Source organism: Cajanus cajan, chromosome 8, assembly GCF_000230855.2.
Source record: "Cajanus cajan strain Asha chromosome 8, NIPB_CcT2T_4, whole genome shotgun sequence".
In the NCBI taxonomy this organism is placed as follows: Eukaryota; Viridiplantae; Streptophyta; class Magnoliopsida; order Fabales; family Fabaceae; genus Cajanus; species Cajanus cajan.
Window position 1 is genome coordinate 12,970,337 of NC_138524.1, and position 18,446 is coordinate 12,988,782.

Sequence of the window (18,446 nt, forward strand, 5' to 3'; positions counted from 1 at the left end):
TTATGTATGACTGTAATTAATATATATATATATATATATATATATATATATATATATATATTGTTTCTCTTACATTAAATTTTTTTTTCTTTTAAAACCTAAATTTTAGTAATAATAAATAAACTATTTTTTATCACTTAAATTAAAAAAAATCACATTTAAAACCATATTATTGACTTATTTAAAATTAAATTTATTAACTTATAAGTGTAAAATAAGTTTTTAAATATACTTCTAGCCTAGACTTCTTTTTTTAAAAAGAACACACCAGACATATGAAAAAAAAATCTATAAAAAGTAATAGATCAAGATTATACTTTAATTTTACAAACCAGACCTAATCAATATACTCAGTCTGGTATACGTTAATCTATTTTCATTCCTAAATTTAGACCTGGTCAAAATATTAAGGTACAAATTTAAGGATTATATATTTTTCCCTCTTGCTTAAGCGCTTTGTAATCTTTTTCTTTCTTGAAATGATATTCATAAGCTATTTCAACATGTATATGAGAATAGAATTCGTGAAATATGTTAATTAAATTCTATATGATTTGCACATCATCCGAGTAAAAAGAAAAGGATAATGCTAAGTGTAACTGCAGCTTGAAAACGGCTTCCATCACCACTTAGGAAATTCAAAACATATTCATCAGACTATACAGCACTTAGACCAAACAAAATAACCTAAATGAAGTTCTCAAGTACCCAAATTTATTTCATTACACATCTCATAATCAGTTATCACTGTTAACTAACATGTCAATTCCAAAGATGACGAAATGAATTTATCAGAATTGCAAGTCTAAAAAATTTCAAAAGAAAAAAGGCGCAGAAACAAAAAAGGACAATCATGTTTTTGTGTAAATGCACCAGGCACCAAAATTCCATTTTGTATCCACAAAGGATGAATGGTCAATGGTGAGTAGCCAGGTTAAACACAAGAATATTTGTTGATATCTATTGATCCAACTTCTGAGATACTTATAACAGAAGATACAGGGGGTCGTTCATATCAAGAGGTTCTACATTATATTTACGATATACAGACATGAATCATATGACACATACATTTGCTCATAACTGTATGAAATTGGTGTAACAGATGCAAGGGTCACGATAGGCACTTGTTTCTTCCATAGCCATTAATCCAAATAGCTAATCCATCTCCAGCATACAGCACACAGGTCCTCTTCTAAGCCAACTAGCATCGAAAAGGACTGCCTAGCTAACCTTCCATGGGTCCAAACGTCAAGGTTCAAGTCAAAGAAATGACCTTACCTATTTGTCTGATTAAGAAGGAAACTTTCATAAAAAAGGAGAGAAGCACAAGCAATAACCAAGGTTTAACATGCTGACTGATATACAATAAAACAAAAATGAATCCTTATCCACCAAGATAACTAATAAATAGTGACTAAATAAAATCCAATAGATATTTCATCAAGTATCTGGCCACTAACCGAACAATGTTAACATTAAAATTAAATCAATATCATTATCACGGGGAAAAAATCATTAGCAGAGGTTAATGGTTTAATTTGTAAACAAATTCTAAAAAAGAGGAATGAAGAAAATTGATATCACAAACATATATGCTACAGATTCTAACCTAATACATAACCAATTTCAAGTTCATAAATTATAGTATAGATCAAAGTACAGTCAATAGCCCTACTTGTCTCTTCAAATCATATAAGAATGAGGTTGATGCATTGTAATAGGTATTCGAATCAAACTAGTGAAATAGATGATAAAGGAGATCCAACATGACACAAATAAGAATATTATGATCAATTATAGAATTCCAATCTTTTTTACCTTGTTACTTAATCCATGATTCGTTTTTAGGTCCGTGTGCATATCCTTGATCAACAACAACAAAATGAGGTGGAGCATTCTTCAAGAGTGGCACCCTGTCAGGAGCATATTCATCATCACTGTCATAATATTGATGTGGCCCTAGCGCTTTGAGTATCATTGCCAATAATAAAGAGAGTCCCTGTTTGTTAACAGCACAGACAGCAATCCATCACTGCATCATTCATTAACCCAAATTCCAAAAGTAACTTCATCTTCAATTTTTAAAACCAGTAATAATCAGAAGATATATGTAACAAAGCAGAAGAAATATGCACTAGCTAATCATGTACTATACTGACAGAACAAATGAATTAAAGAAACAGTGACCAGTTGTCAGTTGTTTTACATACTAATAATATACACAGAATAATAGGTTCAAAATCATCCACAACAGGAGTATTACCTATATCAATCTCTTAATCATAAAATATGCACCCATATTACCAATAACTGAACAAACCAGAATACCAAGTTCTCTTGAATGAAATAACTTAACGGCATAGAAAATTTGTAATCATCTTGGAAGTTGGATCTCAGTAAGAAGTTTTGACATTCAGTAATTAGGATTCAACAGTAGTTGTGTGATAAATTGGTATATTAGTTCCACACAGAGAGAAGGAGATTTACCTGTACAGAAACAAGTGACAGGCCTACCCATTTGCACATCTCATAATTTGACCTGATAAAATTCTTGAACTGATCAAAATACCCCGAGGGATCCTTTGGAAAGTCCTGATTCCAATTTTCCATGTTTGAATGGCTCAGTCAATGGTTTAACACATTTGATATCACTGGAAGAGAAGACTATAGAAGTATTGAATTAACAAACACATTGCAGAGAAAGTTTATCATATACAATACCTTCTCCCAGTCCTGGTTTAGAAACACATCAACAGTTACTGCAGCCTCCAGCATGATAAGCAAAACCACAAAAACCATATACTGTAAGCAGTCAAGGTCAACAGATGAGATATTATTGAAATTGAACACAAAGCTACTGCTGTTTAGGCTGTTTGGAAGCTCAACTCAGTGCATAAAAATATAAGTTTCAGCACTGAAAAATATTAGTGGTGTTTGTTTAATACTAACCAAAGGTGAAATCAAGTAAAAAGTGCCAAAACACTTTAGTACAGAGGAAATCAATGAATACATTCAACGTGGGCCTTTCCTTATTTGAAGTATTAAATGATTATAGTTATCTGAAATTTACGAAAAGAAACACTTCATGCCTCCATATATTTAATTTAAAAAATAGGAATTAATTAATTAAAGTTGAATATGAGTAAGTAGTTAATGATTAAATGTCTGAGCAGTTTTGAGTAGTTTAGAGATAGTTATCTATTAGCAGTTTCAAATATATATATATATATATATATATATATATATATGTATATGTAGTTACAAAATATAAAAAGGGGCAAACATGTAACATAAAAGTGGACATGAAAGGCAATTTCCAAAAGTGGCATCGCATTTATTAATGACTAGTGGAAAAACTTTGTATCTCTCTTGTTAAAAAGAAAACCAAAACAAAAAAGAATATTTATTTGAAAGTGTGCGTTCTCATTTGAAAAAGATTAAAACAAATTTTAGAATAAATTATAATTAAAATGTGTAAACAAAAAAGGCTTATCGCCTTTATTAATAGTTATAGATTATAGATATAAATACATATTGTATAATTATCATTATTTATTTTATGAAATTATTTTTTTTATCATGCATTAGCAATTAAAACTAGAAGTCTCTAATTCAGTGCAGAAAATTATCAGTTTCAGCAGTGAAAAATCATTAGTGTTGTTTGGTTAAAACTTTCTAGAAGAGAAATTAAGTGAAAAGTGCCAAAATCATTAAGTACACAGGGGATTAATAGATAAATACATTCAACAGCAAAAAATTCCTTATTTAAATAGTTAACTAATCATTGCTACCTTAAATATAGCCTTATTTAAAAACAAAATAGCCTTATTTATTTTATTAAATCACAACATTTGTTTCCTAAATATGCATTTAACGCCTAAAATTAAAAGTCCCTGATTTCAAATTGCATAAAAATATCAAGAGTAATCTTATGATGGCTTTATTTATTTATTTATTTTATAATATCTATAGTTCTTCATATATGTGTTATGGTGTATCATGCCATACTTGCAACCAAATTTTTAAGAAATGTCATATCCTTGGGTTGCATCAAAGTCGTATCAGATACCAGTGCCAGCATTTGTGCATCATAAATTGAAATATAATGGTAGAGTGGTACACCAAAGAAAAGGATACCAAATACAGGCAACAGCCATTAGCAGTTTCAGCAGCTACATGACCTAAACAAGTGATTACACAGAACATAACTCCAAGGCCAAGAAACGTGTAAATGAACCTGATTTCAGGAAAATAAATAAATACAATGTGGTCACAATCTATTCATACAATTCAGTAGATATAATAAGAGGAAATTAAATACGCAAATGACATGACACTATTAAAAGATATGATTGGTTATCAGTGTAAAAAATTTTACACTAGCAGTATATGGATGATTAACTCATATAGTAACTGTAAATATGGATCATGCTAGCAGGTAGTGTTTGGACACGATTGTTTCTCAAAAATGTTACCGAAGGTGAGCATTTAGTCTCACCCCACAAATCATGTTGAAAGATTTGAATCATATAAATTTTAAATGCCAAGTTGCCAACCAGTGCAACTCTCAAAATGACACATCAAGGTTTTAAAAAAAAGGCCCACGTCTAGCATCAAGGTTTTTAGAGGTTCCACTACCCCAATAAATTTTCCACAATATCAAGGAGACTGCAATTTGAAACCTTGAACATTATCATATCCTAAGCCGGAACCCCTGCCCTTCTCAAAAAATAAGGTGTATGCATAACTCGGTTGAAATTCCTGGTTCTCTTAATTCCGTTAACAGCTTGGAAGTAGACAGAATGAAAAACTCAACAGCTTTACAATGCCAAACAAAACTCTCCCCAATGAACAATTCTCCCCTTTGGTTTCCCAAAACATTATCTTCCATTTAACAAATTTAATAACAAAAGCAAAAGGTTAAAAAAAATCCATTAGCATCATAAAACCAAATAATAATTTATAATATTCTTTAAAAAAAAAACACTTTTTTATGTGCTCCAATCAACGTTCGCATCCAGGACCTTCAAATCTTATTACACTGATAAAAAGGGGCTAGGAAAAAAACGGAAGTTTTGTTTTTGTTACCACGGAGATGGGTAATCAGAATCGTGACCAAAGGGAAGTTCACCCATCTGCCTCTGCCAAACCCTAATCATCCAAGCGGAGTATAGAATCATGGCTAGCCCCGCCATCCCAATCACCGAGTTCGCCAACTTCAACATCGATTGAATGCAGCTTCTCAACACCCTCGCCATTTTCTTTTATCCAATTCTTATCCTTGCAAATTTCACTAATTAATACAAACAATGTTATAACCCCCTGAATCTAATGAAAACAAAATTCGAAGATGCTGCGGAGAAACCCTAGATTGAAATCTAGGGCTCGAACGCGTATCAACTGATTCGCAGAGAACGAGGAGGTTATTAGTTTTTTATTTTGTTTTATGGCCCTCAGTATTTCAGGCTATTATGACGTCATAATCCTATTTTATAGATTATATAATTTTAGTTTAATTAGAGAGATCAACAGTTGCTGTGGTGTAGTGGTTATCACGTTAGTCTTACACACTAAAGGTCCCCAGTTCGATCCTGGGCAGCAACAAAGTCGATTTGTTGGATTTTTAATTCTCTATGTTTTGAATTTCTCTTCTCTTTTATTTACAACAAAAACAGTTTGAAAAGGAATTCCAGTTTATTAATTTTTCGGATGGAACTATATATATGTGATAAATTGTAAGGTAAATATAAAAGATTTTTTTTCTTCACACTTTCTTTTTCGTACTGTACTATGATGAAATAAATAATTAATAAATACAAAATTTGAGAGTTCGTATCATTGTAGTTGGATATAAATAATTTTAATTTATTATTTTTCATTAAAATCAGAACAAAAATTAGTTAGGATATTAATAACATGTTGAGACTGACAACAGAGATTTACCTAATAAACATCATATTAAAATTTTATATCATTTAATACATTTTATATTATTAATTAAGGATTTTACCTTTAACTTAAGGTAGTAGTTAAAGAATTAACAAATGAAAATTTATGAAAAACCATGGTATATGTATTAAAATATGTAAGAATACTCTAATAAATCTTTTCAATTTTGATTCCAATCATTTCTTATTGAGAAAACAAAAGTAAAACCACAAGCCCTCTATATTAAATGCTTGTCTTTCATGACTCCTTAAACAATCTCTGTTACAAAACTGTTCTTTAAATTAACCACAGATCATGCTAAAATGTTTATTTAGCATCTCCTTCAGCTGGAATCAAAGTCCAAGTACATTCTATACGCATCTCTATCAGAGGAGTAGTAGCCTTCAATCAAAGTGTCAACTTTGAAACCATGTTTCTTGTAAAGACTCACAGCAGGAGTCCTCAAGGGATCCACATGAAGCATTATGCGAGAAACTTTCCTTGTTCTGCATTTCTGAATTGCTGCTCTCAACAGAGCCTCTCCATGGCCTTGCCTCCTCCATTGCTCCTTCACTAACAAAACCCAAAAATATGGCATACCCATGTTGTGAATAACCAAAAAATTGAAGATTCTATACAAGTATTTCACTAGTTGAGGGTTTCAAGACCATGGTCCTATTTCAATAAATATTTATATAAGTACTTATAGGAGAAAATAAGAGTTAAAATCCATTAATCTATTGTAACTTTTATGGAAGTTCTTTCGTCTATCTTTTCCAAAACCTAAAATGCAATAATTGATTTTTACTTGTGGGAACTGGGTAGTATTGAGAATAAGAGGGTGTTAACAATGAGGAAATCTCTATTAATGAATCAGGAACCAATCACACAACTAAATTTAATATCACATCTTAATGCAAAATCATAAAAACATCATATTTAAGAGATTTTGTCTATCTCTTCTCATTCGCACTTGCACGTCAACAGAAAGGAACTCAATTTATGTTACTTTCTTATCTTACATAAGCGAGAATTTTGTCAAAACATAACTCATATCAGTCTCATCTTTACAAGTAGTAAAAAAGCTTTGTTCTTTTTAATTGGGCAATTTCATCAAACAGCTCACGGGCACAACTTGAACTTAGAACGATAACACAAAAACTAACATTGGAGAGACGAAATTTGAAATTTTGAATGCAACCACTATTTCTTGACATAGATATAAGCAAAAAAAACGAAGTGGGGTTGGAACCTGCGAGCTTGGTGATGGAGGCGTACATGGAAGAAGGCCAAGAATACATGACATAGCCTGCAAGTTGGCCATCAATGTGAAGATAAAGCAACCCACTGTTCTTCTTTCTGAGTTCATCGTGAAAGAATGAAGCCAGAGATTCGTGTTTGGGAAAGATTTTTCTCTCGATTTTCACTATCTCTTCCACTGTCTTGGCACAGTTTCTATTTAGCTCCACAATCGCCGCATTCTCCATGATTCGCGAATCATAGAACTTAAGAACTGCTAGCCATGCTTAATTTGTTTGGGACCTTATCAATTATCATAAGATGGAACACGAACTCAAATGTTAAAAAATCTTTCAATCGTCTCAAGTTAGTTTTGTTTTGTCTCTGTATCTAAATTGAATTTTAATAATTAAAAATAATTTTATATCAAATTTAAATTATTTATTATAAATTTAAATCATAATTTATATAGTTAAAAATATTGTTACAAAATTTAAATTTATAAAAATAATATCAACGCACAACTCGTGGTCTTCTTGTATGCTGAAAACATGAACAAATAGATAAAGGAATGAATTGCCCTAAATATGTGATGCCCTTGAAGACTTTTTACTGTACACAATAAGAATTTTGTTATATAAAACCAGGGCACATACCTAACAAGAATACAAGAGAAATAGTGTAACCTTGGAAAGAAATGAGAGGAGTGGGAGTTTTGAAATAATAAGGTGAAAAGGAAATTTTACGAATGAAATATTATTACATAAAATTGGATAAATTAAGCCTTAAAAAATAAATTAAAAGTTTAACTGTTTTTTCAATCTCTATACTTAAACGAATTTTTTCTTTTAATCTTTATTATTAAAAATAGTATGTTTTGGTTCCTACACGACACATTATTTTCCAAACTAGTCACTGTCTTTCAATTTTGTCAAATTTTGTTTGTGAGTAGGGGATGTGGATTTGAAAATTCACATGAAATCCTAACCGTGTTGTAAACTTGTAAACCTTATATTGCCTCCAATCATTGAACTATGATAATCATTTCCATGACGGCTATTGTTCAGTGTTGAAGGACGAAGAGAATAAAACATATCATTTTTAACATTAGAAACTACAAGGTAAAGTTCGTGCAAGTATAGGAATAAAAAAAGTAATTAAATCTAAATTAAATTTGATATTGTTCCTTGGAAGGATAGATTCCTATGTGTGCAAGACATGTTGTCCACCAATAAGATTCAAGTTTGAACTTGAGGCATTAAGACTCACTCCCACGTAAGAAAATGATTTCTCACTATTTTTTCATTTCTTAAACTTTTTGAAAAAATTAATAAGTTGGTGAATACTTTATAATGCGTTACAGTTATACTTTTAAAACTTTAGTAATGAAAAAAATAAAGAGAAAATGAAATGAAGAGAATCATAACTCTATATATAAATGGATGTTTCTTAAAATAACACTCTCAGAACCCTCATAGTGAAGTCATCAAATGGCAACTTCACCTTCAGATCTCGGAACAAACAATCATACGTGAAGAATGAATTCATGTTAGCTGCATGTTTTCCCAAGAAGACATAATCAAGATTCGGCAACACATTATTTCGGCAAGCCATGATGTTGATTAGATAGGGGTCTTTCGAATCTTTAAATGTCAAAAATTTTGTGTATTCTAGCAAGTTGGCCACCACCTGAGTATCCCAATATCGTGAGAATGAGGTTGTCACCTCTTCATTTACCCAAGTAAATTCAAGCACAAAGCCGACCCATATTACTTTCAGCTAGACAACTGTTTACGCATTGGACAAATAGTCAAATCACTACTAGAAGCCTCTTCTAGGCTTTCTTCCTTGTCCCCTCAACGCACTATGGCCTCATTCTCAACGACAACCACTTCAAGATCACCTTTAACCGACCTCATATCCCCACCTATGTTACCACTTGATAACTTAGACGACAACGACAATAAATCTGAAAATTTGGATGACAGTCCTAAGATACACAACCTTATCGAAGACTCTTCATTCGAAGCATGATTGGACCCTCAACCATTATAGTAAAACTAAAAGATTAACGTACTAAGTCAAATGTTGATTGACTCGGTTCAACAAACACAGTAAGATCGCTCAGTTTTAGACAGAAATAGCAATGGTGGAAGTGGACTCCACCACACTCATATTTATAGTACTTTCTCATGAGAAGGTGAAGCGACCCCACTCAACATAATTGTTAGATCTAAGCGATCCAACGATGCACAACGTGCAACTCTTCATCTCAACTATTTCAAAAAACATAACTGACGTGACAGTCTGTAATGATGTTGCCCACCCCTATGGTTTATCTCAATTTTACCCTTGTTCAAGTTCTCTTTCCAAGGTTGGGAGGCATGTATACCAGACAGGTCATTCCACCACCTAAAACCAACAAAATTGGGATCCATTGACACCCTCGGTAACCAAAGGGATGTGTAAATAAATGCAATCCTTCGGCACCCTCGATAGTTGAAAGAGTTGAACCACTTGAATCAATACTTTCGGCATCCTTGACAATCGAAAAAGCTATAAGAACAAGCTCGATTCGTCCCTTTGGTAACTTCGGCAATCGAGTGGTTTGAGATGAATATGAACGTTTAGTTCGACCAATCCCGTTCAACCTTTTGGTAGCTTATATGGTCAAACAACATGTAAAACTCATAAGTTATGATAACCAAGATGATTAATGTTTAATCATTGGTATGAATCAATTATCGATGTATTACTTAATTGGCAACACCCTAACTTACGACCCATTGAGATTTAGACTCATTATGGTCCGTATAAATAGTTTGTATCTCGAGGTAAAACTATTATTTATTAGTTGCATTTAATACATTAAATAAGTAACTTACTTGAGCATTAGAGTACCTTTTGCAGGTGCACCCCCCTCAACATAGACAAGTAACCAGATCAGAGAGTGAACAAGAGTGAATGCATCAGAAAGAGAGTGAAAGAGAGAGAGAGAAGTATCTTCTAGCATGTACTTTTCTAGCAAGTACAAATCTCTAACACAAAATACTCACCTAGAGAAAAACATGAAATTCAATTACAATCAAATATTTACTTAAAGAATAACACGAAATGCAATAAAATGAAATTTTATCAAGTTTAATAAGACTTAACTTGTAAGTATTAAATAAATATAAAATTTTATTCATTTCAAATTGTCCAACTAAATAATTCACGATTCAATACAAATTGATTAAATCAATTTAATCATTTGTATTGAATCTCAAAAGATAAACTAAAATTCACATAGTGTACATAAATTTAATATCAAATATATTTTTTTAAAAATAAATAAAGCAACATATAATTAAATAACATACTAAAAAACAAATTTAAAGTATATAATAGGGTACCTAAATCTCTGTATATAAGGCACCTAATTATTCTATATATTAAGTGCCTAATTAATTATAAGGTACCTAATTAATTTATAGTGAACTCACTAAAAATTTAGTGATTTTTTATTCTAAAATAAATTAATTAATATATAGTAATTTTAACTTATATTTATTTATAATGTACCTAATTAATTAAAAACTTTATTGATTATATATTTATTTCTAAGTTATTAATTTTTAACTAACTTAGAGTGAGCTAACTTAAGTAACTTTTAACTCACTAATTTTTAGTTTATTTTGCTAATTTTTAATTTTTTTAATATAAGGTATAAGGAATAATGAAACATTTATTCATCACTTACATTCACATTCAATACAGCAACACTCATACCTAAATAAGAGAGTGAACGGGGCGACACTACAAGTGGAAGAAACGAAAATAAAAACACAAGAATAAGGGTACAAGTCTGATACACCCAATATATAACAGACATACAACATCAGTTGGTAAGAGGTAACTAATAACCACCTATAAAATCTGTTACTGGAGTAACCAATTTTGTATGTCATATGTTAAACATACAAAATCAAAACTATTTACATACAAAATCAACTTTATTTACAAAAATACCAGCTTCTCACATTTAAAATCGGTTGCTTCAATGGGTAAGAAGGATTAAAGAGGCAAATGTTGTCGGTTTTGGTTCTGGGGTATCCATCTGCTTGTGCTAAATTTGTTCATGATGAATTGGCCACACCCGTTCACTGCTTTCACCTCCCAAATAAAGATAATAGCCTGAAATGTTCACCAAACCTGCAATTGGTATGCTCCTCCTCTCAACGCAACTGTTTTAGGAGCTTTTGCAAAAGGGAAGAACGCGTCACACTCACACCCCTTTCTCAGGTATAACATGGCAAGTTGATTATTTCTCATGCCAGATACCCTCTCATTCTTATGCAATCATCGAAGCTAATATTTTTCTTGTTTTTATTATGGCAAATTACAGGGGTTCTCAGCCTTGCAAGAGGATGATAGTCCATGGGAGAGTGGGAATGTATGGACCAATCTTGCACTCTATCTATTCACTCTGCATATCCCTTTCAGCTTTGGAGGCTTATCCGTGGTTGCCCTATTTACTGGACAGCCTGTTCTTGACCCACAAACTGAGGTCACCTCTATTAATTATTTATCAAATCATTGGAAATTTTATATCGACTAATCATAAGCCAAGATATTATATATAAGTAGGAACAATTCTTTCCTTATATGTCAATTTTAAGTTAGAGACATTCTGAGATGATATTATGATATCAAAGTCTATTCTAGCTATTGTTATTAGTCTATTGGGTCACCCGCTTTCATATCATTAGTAGACCATTTGCAGATTTTCAGTGATGTAAACCTTATGCTTGAGATGTTCAATTTTTAGCTTCCGGAGTGTGTGTTGGAGATCCCATGTTGACCACCGATAAAGCTTAAATAGTGTATATAAATGAAGACAACTTATGGAGTTAAATTAGTTTCAAACTCACATTTTAAGATTTATTATTTCTTACAGTCATTAGAGTCAATCCTAAATCCTCCAAATATCAAGGTGATACTATGTTAATACTCTAAAGGTTTTGATTATTTAATTAGTTCCTTAAGAAATTATCGTGTTACCACATTATTACTCAAAATGTTTTATCACCAAATTGGAACTTCAAATATATATCACTATGATCTTACTGAGTAATATAGTGGCAACACCTTAACTCTGATTGAGAGGGACTAGCTGAGGACCAAAATCTTTCAAAGATTAATGTGGAATAAGGTAGATGATTTACTCTATATTATCATTGCTTTAATAGATATAAATCAACAGTAATTATTTTTTTAGTTCTCACTTCTGCGTTCTGCTATATTAAATTGGAAGTTTCTTTATTAAGGTTTGCACTTTGTTGTGTCCCACTTGTTCTTGTGCTTTTATGTTCACTTGTCTAGTGTCTGCATCAGCGGTTTTAAAGGTGTGCAATAGAGCATCAACCGGAATGTGTTTCTATGGGATATATACTATAAATGGTCATTTATCTTTACATTTAATTCATGGTCTGAATTTACATTCTGTCAGAGCTTAGGTTCATTGATTCACAATGTTTTGGCTTTTGAACAGAAATTTTAACAATCTATATTCATTCAATGATGCAGGCCTTATCATTTCTCACTATTCAGATTCTTGAGCTTAGTGGGGCCCTGTTTTTATTGAAGTATACGGCTAAGCCACAATACAAGTTGTCAAATTTCTTCGAAAAGAACAAATTATTGAGCAACAGGAGCTGGTTTTTGTCATCTGTTCTGGGATTTGGGTTTCTTGTTCTTTTGATTTTCCTAACCTCTCTACTTGCAGACAGATTGTTTGGCTCCAAGGTTAGTGATTATATTTTTTTTTCCGGGTAATTTCTTGTCATTTGCCTAGAAAAATAATATAAACTATATGTCTAGCAGATTTGTCATAATTCTTCTCACATTATCCTTGCTGCTTGCATAGCTTTCATAGTAGAACAATAAGTAGCACCATTTAACTAAGGGGGGTTGTTTTAAGGATTTACATAATGAGTAGTGTTTGCAAAGAAATAGTTTATGAGAGTAAACAAGCAAAGGCTAAGGTGAATGATGGAACGACTGTGAAAATTATGAGATTGGTCTGACTGAGATCCAGAGGGATGACGCCCTGAGTTGTGTGAGATTTATAGGAGATTGGGAATATTTATATGAAGGGAATAGATAATTTGTCTTTATTTTACAAATGCCTTGTCATGCTATTTTTGCATAGTTTACTTGGAGCAGCGCACTAGCTGAGGTGGTGCATGCTACGGCTTCCTCATATCTTAATGATGAGTCAAAGTAGAATGATCAAATATTTTGGTTGCATTTGTTAATCGAGAAAAATAGTATTTAAGGAGAGGTATTGATAGCTTGATGGATCAAACATGATTGAAGAGGTGCTTCTTTACCATTCCATGTCAAGGGATTCCCATTGGAGATCCCTTCACAGGGTTTTATTTATTTTACCATGCCACTGAAAGCATTATTCCTAAAACAAAAGGTTTTGACTCCCAAGAGGTTCCCTAGGCTTTCTCAATGCACATGTAGGACCTCAAGGAACCCAATTCCTTTTCTAGTTGCTTAGCTCTCTCGAGGTGTCCTGTAAGTGCAAGGAATCCTCAGGATTTAAGCTTCCTCAAGGAGCATGGTCTCCTCTGTAAAGCACAATGTGTTATTATCCTACACCGGGTGAGTCTTATTAGTTTGACATCTCAAGGTACCTTCGTTGCTATATGTCTTCATCAAAATCTTTGTAAAAACACATGGTTATAGATTGGAAACGTTGAGAATCTTCTTTCAAACCCCATACCGTTTAATAACAATACTGCTTTAGGTAGTGAATCAGAAAATGGTATCATTATTTATTTATTTTCTCCTTATAAACATATTTTCTTTACAATCATTAATTTATTATTTTATTATGCATTAGTATACAGGTGTGATTGATAAACCTTGTCTCAATAAAATGTCCTACCTGATCATGGAAAATACCCCACATTTTCAAGTTGTACCAGGCATTCCTATGCTAGCCCATGCAGGTAATGTGAGTAAGGGGAAAAGAGGGATTTGGGCTATAACAAACTTGCTTACATGGAAACAGGTGTGGGAAGCAATGGGGTAAAGCTACAGGCTGTGTGGAATATAAGGGAAAATGAAAGATTTAAGCAATATTGACTGAGGATTTAAGAGGTAGACTATAGATCTCTTCAATGTCACGTGTTATCTTTTTCTTTTCTGTATTGACTCGAGTCTTGAGGAATTCTTAAGGTCTACCTCTGTTGGAAGGTGGTAATCTTCAAATTTTCTTAAACAAATCCAAGTTGCTATCAACTACCATTTTGAAAAATGAAAAGTACTTTTTTATAGGGGAAACAGAGAAGAGAAGGGGAAATTTGAAAATGAGAAGTAATAAACGAATTTATTGTGTTTGGCATCTGACTTAGAAGTTAGTTAATGCACTAAAGGAGCTAATTATATGGCTAAATTTGAGTACTGTAACTTTTTTTTTTCAATAGGTTAGACCAGTTTCTACACACCTTATTAAAGTTAAAAGATGTCTAAAATTGTTATGCATTCCAACATACCCAATATCCAGTATTATTTGATATCAAAATTTTGCACTTTACTGTGTGAGCTGTGGAATGTGTCATTATCGTTTATCATGATGCTTAATAAAAGCACTGTTATAGCAAACCATGGAACTATCATTTCGTCCATCCCCTTCCTACCAAACCTCATGATTTTGTATGTAGTTATTCTAAAACTTGCAATATTTTTTTAAACTCTACCTTACCAATGATGGTGTTTTCCTTTATCTTTACTTTTACCATATGCATGCAGCCTGTTAACAACCCCATACTGAAGGACATGCTCCTAAATAGTGACATCTCAAGAGTTTCTTGTGTGCTTGCTTATTGCATTGTCACTCCCCTTTTGGAAGAGATTGTTTATAGGGGATTTCTTTTGACGTCACTTTCCTCCACCATGGAGTGGCAACAAGCTGTTGCCATAAGCTCAGTTATATTCAGTGCAATTCACTTCTCTGGTGAGAACTTTTTACAATTGTTCATCATTGGGTGTGTCCTTGGATGCTCTTATTGCTGGACTGGGAATTTGAGTTCCTCCATTTGTATACATTCCTTGTACAATGCTTTGACCTTAGTAATAACTTATTTTTATTAAATTATATATTTAACAAAATGATTGAGCAAAATTGTTGGCATACTTTATTTATTTTCCTTTAAAGGGTTCTGATATATAGGTCGATGACTTTGGATAAATTTGTTGATGAGTCATCATTTGTCTTTCTTAGCTACGGAGTAAGCAATGCTACTAGATCCTTCTGACCCAATAAACATTTATTTTTTCACTTTCAAGAGCTTGAATGTGAAATGGAAAAATTATTGAGAAGTCATTTTAAACGGAAGCAAACACATTATTAATTGTGTATATAAAATTTGATATACACAATTAGCAAAACAATATCACTTGATTCAAATGACTGGATCGATTAATTTTGCATTTTAGAAAAAATATTAAATGGTCTAAGTACATAAATTTGATATTGAATTAATTCCTGTACCATTATAATCTTGTATAGGGAATTTTTAATGTCCATCCTCTTGCGTACAGGGTGTTATGAAATTCTCGGTTTATATTTTTAATTAATCTAATAAGAATTTTGTTCTTATTCATTTAGCCTTTTTCTTTTTAAGGAAACACAATTATTTCTCCGTAGTAGATTATGTCTGTCATCATATTTTTGCTGCCGTTTGTCCCCTTCAAACCAAATTGGGTCCACTGTTCAGAAACTAATTTTCTGTGACTTAGATTTCCCTTCTTCTTTTCCTTTTAAATTTTAAGTATTTAATCATGAATATGCAATTACTTTGCCCATCTCATTTGGAAGCAAGAGTAAACAAACATGAATATTAACCACTTAATTACTCGTTAACTAGTGATTTGGATATTAAAGATTTGGATTTTTTAATATACCAGTGTTGATTATTTTCATAATAATTTTCCTCAAGTTGGTGGACAGCAGCTACATAAAGCTGGAGCACATTCTACCCAAATCATAATATTTAAACTTTTCTTTTTCCTTTTTAATTTGAGATATTATCCTTCTTTCCATGGCATAAATTCAAATAGAGAGGAATGTTTGGCAGGTACAGAAAATATTCAGCTTTATTCAACTTTATTACTGAAAAAACTAATATATATGCTTATCTTGTTGACTTCACAATCAAATACGTATCTTCCTTCGCATTCCAGCAAGGCTAGCGAATCAATCATTCTGGAGTCTAGACACTCTCTTTAAGTCTAGGCTGGATTTATGCTTTCATGTGGTAAAGTTATTGTTGATTTTTTTTTTATGACTATATTATTAGTATAAAATAGTTATTAACTTTATTTATAACCAAGTTTTTTCAACTATTCTACAAAATTTAAACTCAATCTTATTTAAGAAAATCAAATCTAATTCAGGTGGAACTAATTACTTGTTTATCAGTAACATTGCCATTTATTAGGTCTTTGTTTTTCTTTTTCATCATTTTGAGGAGTTATTTTCTCTCCATTAATAGGTAAATGAAAGATTAGTTTATCAAATCAAATGGAAACTCCTTTCTTCGAAGATGACAGTTTATTTTCACATCAAACAACCCCTCTATTCTCACATTTAATAATTCCTTTTTCAGTAACTTTCCTTAACTTGAGGTGCCGTTTGTACTAGGAAATGAAAAATGATTTATTGAATAAAAACATAAATATAAATATTAATGTATTAAAATATTAATATTTAATTAATTCGAATAATAATTGCTTTAACTCTTAACAAAGAGTCATATATACACCGATGATACGTACTAACAAAATCCTTCTCATTCTTCTTTATTTATTTTGTTTACTTTGTCCAATCACACCTTGCGTGCGTGTGTGTGTGTTCTATGTGTTGGACATCTAGTGGGTGAGGGGGTTATTTATTCATTGAAAAATTAACTTCCTCTTTTAAAACAAAAGATAGACATGCAAACAAATAACATAATGGGTACATGGATTGATGGTTGATTGAACGAGGAAAGAAAATGATAGAATGATGCAAAATATTTTTTTAAAATTGTTTACATAATGACAATAATATTTTTAAGAAATTAAAATGAAAAGTCATTAATTTTTAAAAGACTAAAAACAATCATTTCAAAATTTAAAATTCTAAAACCAAAATCAAAAATCAATTATTATATAGGAACTAAAAATACACAATCAAAAAATTAATTTATAGAATAATAAAATTCAAATACATTTAACATAAAAAATCAACTAAAAGTCATACAATAATTTCTTCACCCTATGCGCTAGCCTGGAGTCACTTTGGTTTGAGATGTGTCAGCATTACTACATACAATACAACCTTAGCTTTGCACTCACATGTCCCCACACACTGATGGCCAACGTGGTCTCTATGCTTATCCCGCAATCAACGTAGGCATCAAAGGACGACTCAGATGAATTTTTATATCAACGGCACCAACAGATCCTCCCCACGTGTCCGGTGATGCGTTGGATCCCACTAGCCCTCTTGGTTTAAACTTTAAAGTGGTTTTTTCTCTTCTTCTAGCACCTTGTAGTATACAACATCACCATTCACCAATTGTTTTGTTCTAACTCTCTCAGCTTTCTCTCTCTAAGACCTTTTTCTTTTGCTAGCATGGCTGGGTTTGAACAGCAGATGAAGGACAGAGCCAGGGAGCTCAAGGTGTTGCTCAAGAAAGGGGTGAAGATTGTTGGAGATTCATGCAAGAAAGGGTGGAACAAAGTCAAACATATCAAACGCTAATAGTTATGTAATGTAATTAATCATTTGCATGCCTTATCTCAATCTCACTTTATTGGTATTGTTTGTATTCTCTTCATAGGTTTGGCTTCCATATATATGGAATGTAGTCCTTCTATTTTTTGGTCCCTCTCTCCCTTGTGGGGTTGTTTTTGTCTCTTCTTAGGGATATAATTTTGGTGTGTCTGAGTTTGTTTGTTTGTTCTGTTAAATCTAAAATTTTGTTTATATGATTATTCTATATGTTCTTCTTCTGGATTGCTATTTAAGGTTGCTAGTGAGGAGCCAAGTACCAGATCTTGGTGTTTCTTTTGATTCAAGTTGTGTGATATCTTTTTTTTTCTTTGTGTTCTTTGTTTATTTAGTAGTTATTTGAAAGTTAAATGGTTCGGGATCCGGATGCACCACCCAATAGCTTTTTTTTTTTTTTTTTTTTCCCAAAATTATGTGTGTGATTTAACTTGGGAAGCTTGCA

General features: G+C 32.0%; 3 protein-coding genes and 1 non-coding gene across 9 annotated transcripts; 2 read left to right on the forward strand and 2 right to left on the reverse strand.

The window, feature by feature from the left end:
- Nucleotides 1–934: 934 nt before the first annotated feature.
- On the reverse strand, nt 935–5,433 carry LOC109815257 (Tetraspanin family protein). 4 transcript variants are annotated; one of them, XM_083062095.1, is made up of 6 exons: nt 5,092–5,433; nt 4,141–4,240; nt 2,725–2,805; nt 2,491–2,595; nt 1,822–2,002; nt 935–1,228 (listed from the first exon to the last, which is right to left on the reverse strand). In XM_083062095.1, the coding sequence occupies exons 1-5, from the start codon at nt 5,259–5,261 to the stop codon at nt 1,826–1,828; spliced, it is 633 nt and encodes a 210-aa protein (XP_082918221.1). In that variant the 5' UTR covers nt 5,262–5,433; the 3' UTR covers nt 935–1,228; nt 1,822–1,825. The 4 variants fall into 4 exon arrangements, with proteins under 4 accessions (XP_082918221.1, XP_082918219.1, XP_082918218.1 ...); XM_083062093.1 differs by having other exon boundaries at nt 935–1,233; XM_083062092.1 differs by having other exon boundaries at nt 935–1,305.
- Nucleotides 5,434–5,534: 101 nt separating this feature from the next.
- Nucleotides 5,535–5,607, forward strand: TRNAV-UAC (transfer RNA valine (anticodon UAC)). The gene has a single exon. It is a non-coding gene; the product is annotated as a tRNA-Val (tRNA).
- A 546-nt stretch (nt 5,608–6,153) lies between these two features.
- On the reverse strand, nt 6,154–7,555 carry LOC109815258 (Acyl-CoA N-acyltransferases (NAT) superfamily protein). The gene is made up of 2 exons (XM_020379919.3): nt 7,184–7,555; nt 6,154–6,504 (listed from the first exon to the last, which is right to left on the reverse strand). The coding sequence occupies exons 1-2, from the start codon at nt 7,416–7,418 to the stop codon at nt 6,275–6,277; spliced, it is 465 nt and encodes a 154-aa protein (XP_020235508.1). The 5' UTR covers nt 7,419–7,555; the 3' UTR covers nt 6,154–6,274.
- Nucleotides 7,556–11,015: 3,460 nt separating this feature from the next.
- On the forward strand, nt 11,016–18,286 carry LOC109815264 (CAAX amino terminal protease family protein). Of its 3 annotated transcripts, XR_014428426.1 has the most exons (5): nt 11,021–11,454; nt 11,558–11,719; nt 12,739–12,957; nt 14,066–14,325; nt 14,977–15,116. XR_014428426.1 is itself a non-coding variant. In XM_020379930.3 (4 exons), exons 1-4 carry the CDS (start codon nt 11,239–11,241, stop codon nt 15,316–15,318), a joined length of 939 nt encoding a protein of 312 aa, XP_020235519.2. In that variant the 5' UTR covers nt 11,016–11,238; the 3' UTR covers nt 15,319–18,286. The 3 variants fall into 3 exon arrangements, 2 of the variants coding, with proteins under 2 accessions (XP_020235519.2, XP_082917986.1); XM_020379930.3 differs by lacking the exon at nt 14,066–14,325 and having other exon boundaries at nt 11,016–11,454; nt 14,977–18,286; XM_083061860.1 differs by lacking the exon at nt 14,977–15,116 and having other exon boundaries at nt 11,019–11,454; nt 14,066–14,472.
- Nucleotides 18,287–18,446: the final 160 nt, after the last annotated feature.